The sequence below is a fragment of the Astatotilapia calliptera genome, chromosome 7 (genome assembly GCF_964374335.1).
Source record: "Astatotilapia calliptera chromosome 7, fAstCal68.1, whole genome shotgun sequence".
Classification (NCBI taxonomy): Eukaryota; Metazoa; Chordata; class Actinopteri; order Cichliformes; family Cichlidae; genus Astatotilapia; species Astatotilapia calliptera.
In genome coordinates this window covers 25,821,368-25,838,952 of record NC_137428.1, presented here as the reverse complement: position 1 = coordinate 25,838,952, position 17,585 = coordinate 25,821,368, and the positions used below count along the sequence as shown (strand labels likewise).

The 17,585-nt window shown below is 39.6% G+C and overlaps 1 protein-coding gene across 2 annotated transcripts; it reads right to left on the bottom strand.

The window, feature by feature from the left end:
* Window positions 1-230: 230 nt before the first annotated feature.
* Window positions 231-16,865, bottom strand: LOC113025765 (uncharacterized). Of its 2 annotated transcripts, none has more exons than XM_026173902.2 (6): window positions 16,383-16,865; window positions 6,343-6,770; window positions 4,355-6,266; window positions 1,583-2,455; window positions 1,153-1,267; window positions 231-1,021 (listed from the first exon to the last, which is right to left on the bottom strand). In XM_026173902.2, exons 1-6 carry the CDS (start codon window positions 16,721-16,723, stop codon window positions 815-817), a joined length of 3,876 nt encoding a protein of 1,291 aa, XP_026029687.2. In that variant the 5' UTR covers window positions 16,724-16,865; the 3' UTR covers window positions 231-814. The 2 variants fall into 2 exon arrangements, with proteins under 2 accessions (XP_026029687.2, XP_026029688.2); XM_026173903.2 differs by having other exon boundaries at window positions 6,367-6,770; window positions 16,383-16,853.
* Between the last annotated feature and the right edge of the window lie 720 nt (window positions 16,866-17,585).

Sequence of the window (17,585 nt, the reverse complement as noted above, 5' to 3'; positions counted from 1 at the left end):
AGCTTTAGTAAATTAATGTCAAGATTAATTTTAAGATGATGAAGAAGACCATGTACACTTAAATTTCAGTACTGCGTACAGACATTAGATGAAATTAAGCCTACAGAAAAATATTCCAGGATATAAATTAAGATTTAAAAAACAAGAACAACTGTTTCTTCAGGAAAGGAAAACTAATCTTTAAAACGCGCTATAATCTGATCAGAAACTAAATAAGGTAGCAGACAGTGTTTGTATTAATTCATGGTTTTATTTTATTTTTCAAATTTATTTAAGCAGTAAAAATACTCAGTACAGTGTTCAGTGTCTTAACAGTTAATAGTGTGAGCTACTTAAAGTGCACATGGGAATTAGCAGTAAACTTTGACAGTAAGCTCTACAGAGAGAAATCAACTCGAGTTTCACCATGAAATGCAACAAGTCTGGTATGCTGGCAGGATTACACATTTATCAAAGTTATTTCCAGAAGAAAGATGACAGGCATGACCAGATATATACAAGATATCCTTTAAACTCACATGAAACAAATGTCTAAATTTATCGATCATCTAAAAACTACAAAGTCTTTCCAAACTGAATCCTTTAGCTGAGAGAGCTAAATATTTCAAAGATTTTCTTTCCCTCAAATCATTAATTTTATTGGGTGATGAAATATTTGAAATCTAAAGTGTTCCTCCACACTTTACAGCAAAAGTATTCCAGTTGCATTAACGTAACCAATACATCTATAAAGTGATATTTCTAATGTGGACGAGCTGTGAATAAACAGGTCTGATTAAGTGCAGCAAGAATACAGTGATGCCTGCAAAGCTACCTAAGCAGCTTTCTTCATAGCGGTCAAGGACATGAGGATACTTGGCTTCTCTTCTATGACTCGCACAAGTAAATTATCAATGTACTGCTCCAGCTCCGATATCTTATAATCTCTCTCCGAGAGCTGGTTCTCCTGTTTCAAGATCAGAGAGATCAGTTCCTCCCGGGTCAGCTGGGAGTAAGGCCCTTTCATCCCACTGTCATCCACCTGTGGAGCGACAAAGCATGCTTTAAAAGTGCCAGGATATAAGAAACTTAAATTCCATCGGCCTATTTCTTGTTGAAAATCTTAAAAAGGGAGAGAGAGAGAGAGAGAGAGAGGGAGTTAGAAACAAATACCGTTGTTTTGTCCTGAAGTCCACTGGGGATTCCTGTGGATTTGTTTTCATTTTCCTCTTGAACAACTGAGGCACCCTGCTGCTCAAGAGGATTAAGAGGTCTTACCGGCTGAAGCCTGAAATGATGAAAACAAAGCATAAAAGACAGACGTAAGCACCTGTTGAATGGGAGTAAAGGAAACCGTATAACCAAGTACACTGCGCAGTAATCCATTCAACAATTAAACTGAACATAATACCCAATAATAAAACTCAGTTCACCCATATCAAGCTTACTATACTGTACAGAATACATTGAACATTTGTGTAAGTGAAAGCTAATAAGATTGAATGTTGCAAATTACACAAATGAAACGTGCGTACAGATAAAAATATAAATATAGTAACATTTGACCTATAAAAGTTATTCTTTAGCAACCAAACCATCTCACCTGCGTGAAGGTGTAGGGGCCCAGTCTTTCTTCACATCTGTCTCCACTATATTCTGGACTTTAAGGGACTGGGACTCTTGGAGTGGACTCACTGGGACATGCCCAGGACTTGTGGACTCATAATACGGGTCGCATGCTTGGAGTGCATCGTTATCGGGCGCAGTTGCACTTCGATCACCTGTAGCATGGCTTCTTTCCGTGCCCGGGTTCGTTAAAGTGTTCGAGCTGATGTCATTCTTTGCAGGAGGTGGGGGAGCGTGGGCCGTCTTTGAGGATTTGATTTTTGGTTGAGAGGCAGCATCTTTATCTGCACTTTGTGACACAGCTGCAGGCCAGTGTATTGAACCAGTATTACTAGAGACTGCTGTGTCATCTTGAGCTGTGAGCTCACTTTCATCTTCATCATCCTCAAAAGGATTTAAGCCACAAACAACTTTAACTTGTTTGGTCTCTGCGCCGCCTAGATTAGAGCTCGTTTTTGGTTCTGATGACTGCTTTTCTCCCACAGGAGGAGGTACGGACGGCGCAGGACGTTTGCTGTGTTTGGCTTCGTTTGTTGTTCCATTAGCGTTATTGCTTTGCATCAGGCTCTGGGAGTTCTTTGAATCTGTGGGAGACCTACACAGCGGAGCGATCATTTGCACCGAGCGCTGTGGGGGAACACTGACAGTTTTGACATCTTTGTCTTTGCTTTGCTTGTTAATTTGTGCCAGATGTCGTGCCGGCACATCCTGCTCCCTGTGAGGCTGCTTGCCAGCTTGACTCCTTACTGGTGGCTGAGGAGCTGCTCGCTTCTCCCGTTGAGTACTAATCAGGTCCTTTTCATCCACAGAACCAGTCTTACTTCTCACCGATGACATGGCAGAGTGACACCTGGAAATGAGACAGACTATATAACATTTGGGCATACGTCAGCATTTAATTACAGGAATTCAACTGAGGGTTGGTAGGCGTGGGGGGCTAAACACACTAATGATGCAAGTAATATAGATTGATATAATAGGACTTTATTTTTCACAATATTAAAGATACCTTGTCCCAAATTCTCTTGCAATGTTATAGGACAACCAAAAGAAAGTGAAAAGGTAACATAAGATATTGAGATACTATTATAAAAGGAAATGTATTTTAATGTGCTGAGCACATCTGAAGTTTCTTTCCATCTACTTCTTCTGTCAAACTGACTTCTTCACAAAGTTTCTAGTATTTTTCACTTCACATAATGAGGTAAAACTATGCAGTGAGCTCAATCTTTCAGCCCAGTCTGCAAAATTATATAAACTGTAACGCACACATAGCTGTGCAACAGTCACATGTGTCACTTATGTTCCCATTACTCTGCCTCCTGACATCTGACCCATGTTAACACACACACACACACACTAATAACATGGACTGAACCACCACTCACAACCACTAGCACTTTATATAGCCTCTTAACTGCACTACTGTATAGTTCTGTGTAAATAATCATACGATAACTTTTAATTCTACAACTGTTTACAACTTGCATAGTTCCCATTTCTGTATAGCTGTATATCTCATATTTCTGTATAGTTCTTTATTTCATATTCTGTGTAGTTTTTTTTTTCATATTTATATCCTGTTCATAGCCTGTACATACTTATAGTTATAGCATATTCATAACATATTACATACCGTAATAGACCCATTCTGTAATATACTTACATATCTATATTATTGCTAATATATATTGTAATATATCTATATCATGGCTAAAGCACTTCTGGATGGATGCAAACTGCATTTCGTTGCCCTGTACCTGTGACATGTGCAATGACAATAAAGTTGAATTCTATTCTATTCTATTAAATAGAGAAGTACTGAGAAGAACTGCTGCTGACCTGTGACGGAGCAAAAGCACAAAAGGTAACTTCAGATAACACATTCCCTGCATGTACATCATCGTTGTGTTGTTTTTAAATCAACCATTATAATTCAGCTCCACTACCTCCTTTTCTCTTCTGCTCCTGATGCTGTCCTGTTCTGCTTTTAAGCCTGGTCAACCGTGCACATTATGTAATGCTTAACAATGTCAGGCGGTCTAACACTTTAGTTGAGGAAAGGTCTACAGAGGTTCAATGTAACTACCTTGGGGTGATCACCAAGCCTTTTAAGCGTTACCAGCACAGGGCAGTTTCTCTTAAAAGGAAAAGCATTTTAACGTCTGAATTAATTTGCACAAACTTTTTTTGTCGAAGTGTTAATATTCCCGGAGGACACTACAAAGATTTCAATTTTCCTTTGACATTTCCTCCAGCCTTGCCTGAAACCTGTGGTTCTAATTTGTTTTACAACAGCTTTGGAAGGACTTTAATGCACCACTTTGAAAAGGAAAAAAATAAATAAATAAATGAATTGGAAAGAGTGACCTGAATCGCTAAAATCAGGTTTGATTTGCCAACTTTTTACATTCGTGACCAGAAAAAAAACAAACAAAAAAAAAAATTCCATTGTCTTTATCCACAATTGTACTTGGTACTGAGTGCTATGGAGAAAATGCTAAACAAAGACTGAGAACCTTAAAATTCCATCCACCTTGAGCTGTTGTCTGGTCGTTTTAAAATTACATTAACAAAATTGTTTAAATGCACTGTAAATAAACTCCCTCTGTAAAGTCAGAGGTTCTCGAGAGCTAAGGAGGTTGTATGTATACATGTATGAATGAATTCAAGTATTTCAAGGTAAGACTATTAAATCACACTTTTACTGCAGTGCTTGTGATTGACGTAGCGTATAGCTTTAACTAACCGTTGCTGAACCGTTGGCTCGTCAGCTGTGCTGCTGTCGAGGGACTTGGGAATCTCCTCAAAGGGGTTGGAAGAGAAGGTTTCATCAAAAGGATTAGTGGAAGTGACTGCAGGACTGCTCACTTTGGGTTTCTTCCCTGCAGCCCTAACTTCATCTGTTGTTTTGTTTCCCCTCTTCTCTTGCTCTTCTGCATTCCTCAACTTCTCCAGCTTCCTTGCCTCCTCTTCCTTCTTCTCACTCCTAATCCTCTCCTCTTCCTCAATCCTCCACTTTTCTTGTTCCTGCAGTCTTCTCTCTTCCTCCAGCCTCTCCATTTCTTCCTTTTCCTTTCTAGTCCTCTCTTCTTCCTCTTTTCTCCTCTTCATCTCTTCCTCCATCCTAACCCTTTCCTCTTCTTCCCTTCTAATTCTTTCCTCTTCCTCAAGTCTTCTTTGTTCTTCTTGTTGCATTTTTTCCTCTAACAGTCTTTCATATTCTTCTCTTTGCTTCCTAGCCCTCTCCTCATCCTCCCGTCTCTTCTCCTCCTCTTTCCTAAGTCTTTCCTCTTCAGCTCTTTGATTTTCTTGTTCTTCTAGTCTCCTTTTTTCCTCTTTTTCCATCCTGATCCTTTCTTGTCGTCTAATTTTCTCCTCTGCCTCAATCCGTTTCCTCTCCTCCTCTAATCTCTCATGTTCTTCCCTTTCTTTCTTAGCCCGTTCCTCCTCTTCTTGCCTTTTCTTCTCTTCCTCTTTCTTAACCCTCTCTTCTTCCTCCCTTTGCTTCCTTTCCTGCTCCAACTGTATCCTTTTTTTCTTTTGCTCTTCTTCTAGTTTTTTCAGCAGCTCCTCCTCCTCTTTTTGTCTCCTCTCTTCCTCCTCATTTTCCTTTCTAATCCTCTCTTCTTCCTCAGCTATTTTTGCCTCTTCTAGCCTTCTCCTCTCTTCTTGTGCCCTCTTCTCTTCCTCAAGTCTCTTTTCCTCTGCCACTTTTTGCTCTTCTTGCCTTCTCTTTTCCTCCATCTTAACCCTCTCCTCCTCTTCTAGTCTCTTCTTCTCTTCCTCAATTCTAATCCTTTCCTCTTCATCTCTTTGCTTTCTTCTTTCCTCCTCAAGTTTCCTTCTCTCTACTTCTTTCAGTCTCTTTTCCTCAGCTATTTTTGCCTCTTCTTGCCGTCTCCTCTCTTCCTGTGCCCTCATCTCTTCCTCAAGTCTCTTTTCCTCTGCCAGTTTTTGCTCTTCTTGCCTTCTCTCTTCCATCTTAACCCTCTCCTCTTCTTCTAACCTCTTCTTCTCTGCCTCAATTCTAATCCTTTCCTCTTCGTCTCTTTTCTTCTTTTCTTCCTCCTCTATTTTCCTTCTCTCTAGGACTTGTAGTCTCTTTTCCTCTGCCAATCTTTCACGCTCTTCTTCCATCCTAACCCTTTCCTCTTGCTCTTGTCTTCTCTTTTCTTCCTCACTTCTAATATTTTCCTCTTCTTTACTCCTTGTCTCCTCTTCCTCTTGTTTTTCTCTGTCCTCAGCTAAACTTTCAAGCCTCTCTTGTTGCCTCTTAACCTTCTCTTCTTTCGTCTCCTCCTCTATTATAGTCCTTTCTAAATCACTCACATTCGCTTTAACGTTTTCAACTTCAGGAGTGTCTTCCTCCTCCTTCTCATCCTCTTCCCAAGGTGAACACTGCCTCGCTGCCTTTTGTTGCTCAGGTGGTGGAGAGTTTTCAGGGACATCCTCCATTGATCCATGACCTGAACTGGCCAGACTGAAGTTTGAGCTGATGCGAGAAGTCCGAGATGGCGGCTCCTCACAGTATACGTGACTGCCATTGATGCATAAATTACTCTGTTCTACAGAAACCTGTTTTTCACGACCAGATGATGAATCCTTGCTGCCTGAGCTGCCCGAGCGTTTATGTATCATGAACTTGAACTTCTTTTTACCTGAAAAGAAGATGAGAGCGTTAACACAACATAATGAAAGAGGAAAGCATTAATGGTGAAAAAGTACATTCCTGACCCTCTGAGGAATCGACATTCAGACCAGATGATTGGCTGCCGGTGAGCGTGGAGTTCTTCCCAGGCAGAACAGACATAGACTGAGACATGCTCTTCTGCAAGTTGGACTTTGGAGAAAACAAAGACTTAATCTTGTGTTTCTTCTGTTTTCCATCCTTGCCCGTCGCCGCTTCACCATCCCCGGTGCCCTCCTCCTCGCTGTCCGTCAGGACCTGACTGAAAGACGGCGCCACGCTGGTCACAGAATCTGACTCCTTTTTCTTGCCACGAACTTTGTCCTTGAACTTGCCCAGACGAGACCGAGATTTGCCAGCAGCAGAAAGGTCGAACATGCTGGCAGTCATGTTGTTTCTCATGAACTGGATATCCAGAAGCACCTCTCCTCTGTCTTTGTCTGGCTTACCAGTCTTATCAAGAAGTTTAAACCATCTGTTGAAGAGACACAAATTATTAGCGTTTTGTACTTATTTACACATCCACTGTATAAAAGTGCAAATCAAATATCTAGAAATATGTGGTCGTTTTAGAGGTGGGGTGCAATCACAAAATCAAGCTACTTGTGACCAAAATCTATCACTCAATCTATAAGTCAAGTGAGGCCTGTCTGAAGGTCCAAACTGAATGTCTCTGTAATGATTATAAAGATCAAATGCACCACAAACCCCTTGTAACAAAAGAAATTAATACTGATCACGATCTAAATGATTTAAACAAATGAGAGTCACCAAGACTTGGACTCATTTATAGTAATGTGAATGTCTAGTCCTGCTCATTTTTCCTCTTTGCAGAAATCATGACCCATCTCACTGCAAATGGAAAGTGGCAGCGTGAATGTTTTTGGAAAGTCTGTGATGATCTAAGCTCAACCAGCGAACTGACCATAAAGGAAAGTCTTAAAAATATAAATTCTGTCAAGTCTACAGCAGCCCTGCAGAATTTATGAAAGCTTGTACTGTGTGTACCCTCAGCAGTTGACAACCTTTATTAAATCCTGTTCCCTTGTTGCTTGTCTCACATGATCAAATCTTCAGAGCATGGTAGGTGTACGGTGCTGATGTTCACTGTCAAAATGTTTTATGCCAGTTTTCCTAAATAATGCAACCAACCCTGCAGGGAGTTAACAAGCCAACTGCCCCTTTGAAAGAGAAAGCTTTCATCCGAGATTTAGTCGGATCCTTGCGAAACTTAGTCTGCCAGGTTCAAGGGAATTTATTCTGTTATTACCCCCCCCCCTTCATCCTTTAAATATACAACACATGCACACCAAAGAGAATTTTGATACAGCTGGATAATAACAACACACCAAGATGACAATAAAGTAACCAATTATAAATGCTGGTTACGCCCTAAAAATTCATTCATAAAATTAAAGTCTCATGTTTAAAATGCTGAAAAATCCTAAACAGACATCCTAAAAATGCCAAGCAAGACCAGACAGGGCCAGCTTTCCAGTGTTTCTGCACCTTCGCCATCCAGTACTGACAGAAGGGTCTCAGAACAGGCAGAAGAAATCTAACACAATAGGAAAAAGGAAAAGAAAAAAAAAAAAAAAAAAAAAAAGTCAGTCAGCATAAAAAGTGCCCATCAGGCAAAAATCTGAGGTCAGCTCACCACTGAGCAAACAAGTCCCACTGAAGTCTGGATTCCTAGGGAAATGAGGAAATGAGGACGAGGCCATGCATTTGTTGTTGTGCTGCAGGCTTCTGTCTCTTTCTCTGCATTACACATTATTGTCCAAAGATGCTTTGTGCATGCACGCGTTTGTGTGCCATAAATAGACTTTTCCCTCCAACTTCAGCCCTGACAAAACACAGCCCACTGAAATTCCACATATATACATACACACACACACACACACACACACACACACACACACACACACACACACACACACACACACACACACACACACACACACGCTAAAAGAACTGAATACAGCGCTTCCTTTGGATGATCCAGAGTTAGATATGGTGAGATTTTAATCATCCTAGGAATGCTTCAGATGTCATGCAAACAAATTAAGAAGCTGGGGAAAACGCCTTTTCCTGGAAGTTTTGAAATGACTTACTGCTGTCAACGATCCACAGCCTCCTACTTGCTGATGAGTAATTGGTTGTGATTTGCAGATTTCAGGCCTTGACATAACTGTGTCATGTGTGGCTTCTTCATGCTTGCCTGATAAATGCCATTCAACAGAACGCGTCTAGATGGGATGGGGACACATCTACAAGTGATATAAAGTTATGAAAAATAATATTTCATTCAATACAAGTAAAAAACAAAACAAAAAATTCCACTTTTTCAGTCATATCATTGCCAGAATAACTTGACTGTCTGTCCCGTTCTTTGTGTGTACTGAGATAAATTAGGATAGTTCATCATCTACATGCAATCTAGTACAAGAAGGTTAATTGTTGGATTAAAACTGATTAACTATTTATTCTTAATTTTATGAATTTAAAATGCACATACAGCAGTCAATCAGCAATTTAATGTAAACATGGTCAGACTGAAGTGCTGAAGTACAAAGACGAAATATGATAAGTGAATTTGAATGTTGCATACTGTAGTTTCTGTTGCCATTATATTTCAGAAATTGCTAGTAATTGCCTAAACAACCATCTCTAGAGTTTACAGAAGAAAAAGAAAATATCCAGTGGTTAGCAGTTCTCTAAATGCAAAAACACCTTTTTAAGTCAGAGGAGGGGGCAGAATGCAGACAAAGTAACACAAATGACTGTTAAAACCATGGAGGCATGCAGAAGAGCATCTGACTGTGTCAAACCTTGAAGCAGATGGGCTACAGCAGAAGAAAACCACACCAGGCTCCACTTCTGTCAGCCAAGAACAGAAAACTGAAGGTACATTTTCTAATGTCTGACCAAAATTAAACAATAGTCATTATTCTCCTTCAACAGTCTCATATTTAGATGATCAGAGTTGTGCACAACCAACATGAGAGCATGGATCCATCATTCTTCGTACACATCCAGCAAAATCTCTGAGAACTGTTTGTTGAATCTATGCTACAAAGAATTAAGTCCATTCTGATGGCAAAAGAGGGCTCTCACCCAGTACTAGCAAGGTGACACTGAGGTGTCCAGTGACAGCACAGACTAATGACAATGGCCCATTTGTAGTCTAAGGAGCTCATCATTTGTACTTCAAACCTCTCGGGGCCTACTAAACAGATGAAGAGATTTCTTCCAAAAGATATCCATTTGGCATTTCTGGTGTTAAAGTCTGCTGTCTAGCATGTGGATCAGCAGTCACTTAGGCCTTCTGGATAGCTACAGTCTCGCCCTTTGAGAAACCACTCCACTGAGTGCTTAAATATTCAGAATATGCAGCATTAAACTCACCAGAACCCCTCACTGTAAGTTGACAATTTGTCAAACCTCTTTATACCAAATGTAAAATCTTTATAATTATATTAAATGTACACAATAACAGCCGTATATATGCATAACATACTTATATAAAAACAAATAGACAAAAACACATGCAGATGAGTACTTTGACAGTACAAAATAGTACTGCATTGCAACACAGTTGCATCCCACATGAACAAGAAAAAAAATAAAATAAAAAGAGCAGAAGTAGTAAGTCACTTCAGTTAAATGAGAAGGGAAGTTGCAAAAATGTTTGGGCGTTAGCTGGCTGAATGTAGTAAGTGCTGTGCAGGAGTTACAGCTGCTTTGATGGCTTTCATACAAGACATCCTGGGTGATGATGAGGCCATTTGACTAATCTCACACCTCTGTAAGTAGCAGAAAGATTGCAGCTCTGCTGGACAGGCAGAGCCAGGGGAGGATAATGCATGACTCAACATTTTGTAAAGCTATTTTACTTCGTGTGCACACACGCACTTCCTTGTGAACTACTGATAAGACAATGCCCTGTCTTCTTATCACAGAACCCAGCTGTGAGTGGGAGAAGAGCTGAGTGAGTTAAACAGCTCAACAGTGATAATGTTCAAGGCTTATTGGTATCCACGAGTCAGAGAAAGAAAATGAAGGTCAGTGCAAAGAAAAGAAACTCACTTTCCCATTGTTTTGCCAAAACAGAGAATGAAATTGGTGCCTTTTAAAACTGAAAAACTGTATAACATATGCTAGATCACACAGTGACTTGAAAAAGGCAATGAAGCTATGTAAGAAGTCAGAAATGATGAACAGAAGTTATACTTGAGATCTGTCCTTACTAGATTAGCTCGTTACACCGTTTCATGACAAGTGTATAATTATTCCTTTAATCATGTTTCACATCTTAAAGTCTTCATAATATTTTGCTCTCAGACTGCTGGCTTACTTGTGGTTCCTGGAGTTTCTACAAGTTTAATGGGAATCATTGCCTTCAGCTATCAGGCCTCTACTATGGAACTAGATCCCAGTTAGGCTTTTGGAGACACACAGTCTCCACTTTTAAGATTAGGCTTAAGACCTTTTTTTGATATAGTTGACAGTCAGGTGTGTATCAGCTGACCCTGAACCATCATTTATTTATAGTGCTATAGGCTCAAATGGCTCAGGGACTTCCCCTTTATACACTGAGCAGTTCACACAGTTTGTATTTCCACCACTTCCCATCGCCCTCCAACCAGTCGCATCAGATGTTTGTCCCTCCCTGACCTGGTGCTATATTAATAAAACTGAATTAAGTTGGCTGCTTGATAGCACCTTTAATTTAACGCTTCTCGCTAAGACGGCTGCTGTAATGCCCTTGTACAACTCCATGTGTATGTCATGCAAATACCCCATATATTTGTGTAACTGTAGCACAAATGAGACATTGCACAAATTGAAACTCCTTTTTAATAGGTTTAAAAAAAAAAAAATAAATAAAAAAAAAATGTTGGCAACAAAAGACAATCTCCCAAACCCAATGTTTAAAAATAGTTAATGGTAGACCAAAAAAAACCCAAAAAAAAAAAAAAAACAACACACACCTAGATGACTTAGCATGATTGTGCATAAAAAGCACATCCCAGAGAGCCTCTTCCAGAAGTAAAATAAATAAATAAAAGTATGAATAACATTTTGAAATCTACAATGGAAAAGACATTTGGAATCTAGCAAAGAAAAAAAAAAAAAGAGGGGGGTGGGAAGCTAAATCGATATTGAACTGTCCTGATCTCCCGGCCCTCAGGTGGCACAGCATTAAAAACAGACTATGCTCTGTAGTGGAAATCAATGAAAGCCAATGAAGACCACTGTTGGTCCTCAAATTCAAGTCATAACCCTACAAAAGGACAGGAAAGGGAAGAAAAAAAAAAAAAGCCACAAGATGGAAGAAAAGCACTGTTGCTCAAAGTCTTTTTAAGACTGATTGAGGCAAAGTGTAAAACAGTCCTGTGGACTGGCAAGCAAAACATTCAAAATTCTTTTAAAAATTGGTTCTTCCTACACTCTGGAAAAAAAAAAAAAAAAAAAAAAAAAAAAAAAAGACTATGAGGGAATATCTGGCTGGTTATTGACACTTGTTATTAGTTGAAAAGTGAGAATACATACATCTAAGAGGAAATGCATTTCCTCTTAGATATTCCACAATCAACTGTAGGCTGTAATATTGCAAAATGGAAGTGTTTAGGAACCACAGCACTTGGCCACAAAAAGGCACACCACATAAAATGTTACAGAGCAGGTCGCCAAGTACAAATAGTGCATCAAAGTCCAAAACACTGATGATTGAATAAGTTAGAACCTCCTCTGGTATTAACATCAGCATAAACACGGTGTGCAAGAGCTTCATGGCGTGGGTTTCCATGGATAAGTAGCTCCTGTAGGTATAATGTATAGATGGTGTAATATGTGTGCCCACACAGTATATATTTAGGATATTGGACCATACTGTGTATGTTTCGGAGCAACATGCTGGTCCACCCAGGTCATGCTTTTTAAAGGGAAAGCCTGGCATACAGGACTGTGCAACCCCTCATCTCTTTATATTTTTTCTTGGAAAACTGGAAAGGGTGAAGTTATTTACTGAAACATGGGCAAACATGCATGGAAAACAGGATATGAGGTAAAACCATTGAAATGAGCTTGAAAGTCAGTATTTGGCATGACCACCTTTATAAACTCTGTGACAAGCTTTCTTGTAATTTCTTTAAGTAGTCTTCCGGAATAGTTCTCCAGGCTTCTTGAAGGACATTTAAAGCATCTTTGGATGTTGGCTGCCTTTTGCTCTGTTCTCTGTCAAGATGATCCCCACACCCTCCTCCCCATCTCCCTTCCCAGTTTCTTAAAAACATGACTTTCAGATACTGTTCATCTGCTGCAGATAGTTATGCTAGTTAGGCTAACGTTTAGCAAAGAAAGAGAAATTGCTCAGATCTGGACTGAAGTGAAAGTGATTGAAAAAGCAGCCACTGTCCACAGAAAACCTTTGAAATGGAAAACGATCGCACAGGACCACACTCAGATATTAGAAGAAAGTTTGGCTCCTTGGAAGCAAAACATAAAGAAATGAGGGGTGGTTCAAAACTTTTGCACATTACTACATTTCAGCAAGAAACTGCCAATTCAAATCATCCAGGTATTAAACATTACGGTTCATAGCAAACAAGCCTGGATGCAAACTGGCCCACCTGCGGTCCAGACTTGTTGCCAACTGAAAATATGTGGGACATTATGGAACAAAAATGTGACAGAGGAGCTCGAAAAATGCTGAACAGAAGTCCTACATCAAGCCTGAAAGGCTTTTCTGCAAAAATAACTATATATTAGTGTCCTCAGTCTTCAAATACCCAATACTGCCAAAAGAAGAGATGATGTAACGCAGAAGTAAACATGCCCCTACCTGACTTGGAACTTTCTGCTAGCTTCAAATTAAAAATATTGAAGACATGTCTAAGTTTCAACATTTGCTGTGTGCTCTTTGTACAGCTTTCAGTAAACTAAATGATTTCAGTGATTTGAAAATAATTAAAATAATTAAACTTTGCAGATTTTCCCCAACTTTTCTGGAGACAGGGTTGCAGCCCATAAATTTTATATAACAAAACTCACGAGTCTGTTTATACAATGAGTGGGTTTTTATTTTAATGTGCATGTAATTAAAAGTGTCTTTTTATTGGTGTGACAGACATTTTTTAATAAGTGAAATTAAAAAGAAAATGTCCATGACAGCTGGGAAAACCATACTACGGGAAGACCACAAGCGCACCAGAGCAGCTACCACTGCACCTCATAGTGGGATTGTTTTTTTTTTTTTTTTAAATAATCAGTTTTGTTTGCTAAAAATGGAAGATTTCCTTGTTAATTATTAACAAACAAACACACACAGCTGCACAAACTATAGTTCCTCATAATAAAATACCAATGTCTATTGCAAGCAACAAGCAAAAAGTGCTAAACATGGTCGAATTCTTGATTTCCAGAGTTCACAAACACATCGTGCACATTTAACAGTAGCACTGTTGTGCTAGCAGCATGACACATGTAACCCTGCTTGTGTGATAAAGCTTGGTACTACCACAGTGGTCTTACTCAGACAAACTGACCTTGCATGACCATTGCTGTTGCCATCACTGTTTGTTTTTCCTTGATAAGGTGTTCAGGAATGTAAGGCAGCAGCCAGAATGAAACCTCGGAGGCAACGTGCATTCGCAGAGCTCACATAAAAATCAACAGAGATCGAACTTAGTGTTTACACAGCACCAGCTTCTGACTTCACACATAATAAAAATACTGCAGAAATGCAGATTTCTGCAGTTTTGCTTGAGGAAAACTTAAATATTAAATCAGCCATGATCAGATAGTCCAACCTGCAGGCAGGTGGAGTTCACATTTGCATACTCGAGCATCCTCTTTCCAGAGCATAATAGAGCTGGGCACTAGCCAAACAGGCAGAGCGGTATAAAAAATTAATTGTGACCAAATGCCTTTCAGTCACAGCTCATTTCAGTCAAAAAACACAATGCCAGAGTATGGCTAGACCTCTTTGCTTCCTCATGGCGGAGGAAATATGAAAATTAATGAATCACAACATCAAATCCAGCCTTCTTGTTGATGCAGTTATCCAAAGACCTTTAACAAAGCGGAACCAAAAAAAACAAAAAAAAAAAAAAAAAAAAAAAACCCCAAATAAAACAAAAAACAACAAGAAAACCTTTCAACAGGTAGGAGAACAAGTGTGTGTGTTTGAGTTAAGATTAACAGGCTAGATTGTTGTGTGCTTTTGTATAATACCAGCTACACATCGGGGGGAATAAATCACTCAGGAACAGCTTACAAAGAAAATGTTTTCCATTCTTACAGAGATACAGATGTCTCACTGTGGACCTGGACAGATTTGTCTTGGATAATAAATAAAATTTAACTTCAGCACTAATACACTTAACAGAGTAAAGAGCATTTTCTGCTTAAAGGAGCAGATATAAAAGTACCAGCAAGGCCAGTAAAACATGTTCACTTACATTATTACTGCACACTAATAGATGGGTGTGGATGTTTTCACATAGTTAATTATATTTAGCAGTTTTGTTAAATTAAACATTTAAGTTTTTAATTTTCTGAAACAAAGAAAAAATTGAACAGAAGCTTGGGTTTTCTTGATGCAATTTCCCTCTTGTTGACACCTTCAGTCAATGAAAGTAAATCATCTAGCTCACTTCATTTGCCTGGGTAAATAATGCTGCTTGGCATTCTTAAAGGCTGCTTTAGTGGGAACAAATCCCTTAAGCTCTACTGGAGCAAGTAGGCGGCACTCTTAAGTCGAACCCACCAGAGCAGGTCTGGGCACTGATGCATAAACAGTGCACAGCGTGCATCCTCCAATAGCTCACATCACAACAACTTTAAGGGAAAAAAAAAAAAAAGTCCAAATATAACCGATAAATATTGGAGTCATGCCCAGTGAGGCTTGCAAACACATAAAAACACTCATAGGGCAACCATTAGCCAGTTTTCACAAATTATACCACGTTTATTGATTCTGACCATACTGGTTATTTAATGGGGTGTTATGAAGATCGAGAAACTACAGCATGACTGACAGAAGGAGCTACCGAGGGTTCCCTCCCCTTGTGTCACAGATGAAAATCAGAGGTGCTTATTATTCACTTGGCCTCCCGTAATGTCCCCATTTACATGCAAGTAGAAACCAACAAATCCTCATTTGATTTCTTTTGACGTGTCCGTCTTTAGAGAGGTCAAGGAGGCTGGCTGCATAGCAAGAGTGATTGATCAGAGAAACTCCAAGGGGACGGTTTTGCAGGCAAAGCGATGCTTCCTTTGAAGTAACTTTAATGTGATCTGGTATTTGTCAAAAAGGGATTGCCCATATTTAAAATGCTATAAATAATTTTTTGGCCTATAATATGTCACACGTCATATGAATCCCTCATGAATTATATCAAGTCATCTTGAGTCACAAACAACATTCCTATCACAAGGTAGAAGCCCCAATCTGTTTTTGGCAAAGTGACTTCTATATAGCTTTTATTTATCCATTTAAAAAGTATTTTTAAGAGTAATCAGGCCAAGAGGATAGCAGAAATTGCAACAAATATAACAATAGGTCTCTAAAGATATTTTAGATGGCCAGAAAGAACTGCAATGGTTATGATGTACAATAACACAGAGTCATAAAGATACTTTTAAAATAACCCCTTGGTAAATACTGTTCACTAAAGTCTATTTACCAATATAAGTAAAGACATTACATAGAAAACAAAACAAAACAAAACAAAACATGGAAACAGTGGAAATCAGTTTTGGCAGACGGTCACTCTTTGACACAACATCGATAACCGTTTAAAGACAGTTATAGCCGAATAATTAAGTGAAATCATTTTAAAGGAGGGGAAAAAATTTGCAGCTTGTGAAAAGCCCCCACCCATTTTAATAAATGCTGTTATCATCGGCAACTGCATGACAGAGTTATATGAAATCATCGATAATTATAGTTCTGTTTCCCCTTGCTACTGTGAAATGAGTCACTCTGTGTAGTTTTGTTTTATTTTTAGTACTGTGACTACATTTTGAATACTTTTTACGTCAGATAACACCGACTTCGGGGCTGTACTCGAAAACTTACTCGGTTTTGTTGCGTGTTTTGTCCTCACTGAGCTGTGACAGATTAATGACCGCCTGTCCCAGCAGTTTGTCCGGGCCCACCAGAGCCCGGTGAAGGACGTGGACGTGCAGCGTGCTGCCTCCTCCTCCCTGGTTCAGCTGCGGGAGGTCGAAAGAGGCCTCCTCCTTCCACACCGGAGCCACGCATTTCTCCACCACTGAAGTCTGGTACTTCTCTTTGCCCACTTGTATGACCGCGTACGCATCGTTGGTGCCACTTTTCCCCTTTATCCTAAGGCTCCTGGCTTGGAGTACCGTTACCTGGACGCTTGTGGGACACCACTGCTGATCCGTCAAGGACATGCTGACACGGCTCAGAGTCGTTAAAAATGTAATCCTCCAAAACAAAACACAGTGGTGGCTACCATCGGCTCACCAAGAGACCGCACAGAAGCGAGGGAAAGTTTTTTTTCCTCCTCAGGCTCGCTGAACTTCAGGAACCAGCTGATTGGGCGTGGTTACACGGAGAAAGGGGCCTTGGTTGTATAAAGCACGCCCTCAGATTAACAGGTTACACGTTTTCTCCAACGAAACTCGCGACACAGCAATCAATTAGATGACAGAGAACACCTGATGCTTGTTTGTACCTGTCAGACTGCATCAGCGTCATCGCATACTGAATGAGCCCAAATAACACCAGGACTGAATGTAAAAGATTTTATTATTCCTCGATGTATTTACGGTGCATGCATTTAAATAATAATCTGGCTCTATATGTTTGTATTTTTAGACTAGCTCCAAATTGTGTCATAATTTAAAACTAAAAAAATCCTCCTTCCATAGCAGCTATGCCACTGATGTCTAAAATCTGATACCTCTGCTCTAATGATTCTGTCACTTGGAGAGGGGATGGGATACCCGACAAGCCACATTTGGCTGGATTCAGTGTCACCTTCAGCTCTGCTGAATTGTAATTAAATTGAAGTGCCAGTGTCTTCATGGATTACATCAAACCTGCAGATCAAGGTTGTAAGTCTCCGAAAAACCACGAATGTGAGATGATATTTCTCAGGTCTGTTTTCCCCCAGTTTCAGAGCTGGTTCCTTGCAGGCTTTTTCCTCTATACATATGACCTTGAATACACTTGCATAGGCACGGTAAATTTATTTATTTATTTTTGTCACTGCTATCTAAACGAGTCCATAGAGCAATTTAGATGTTTGTT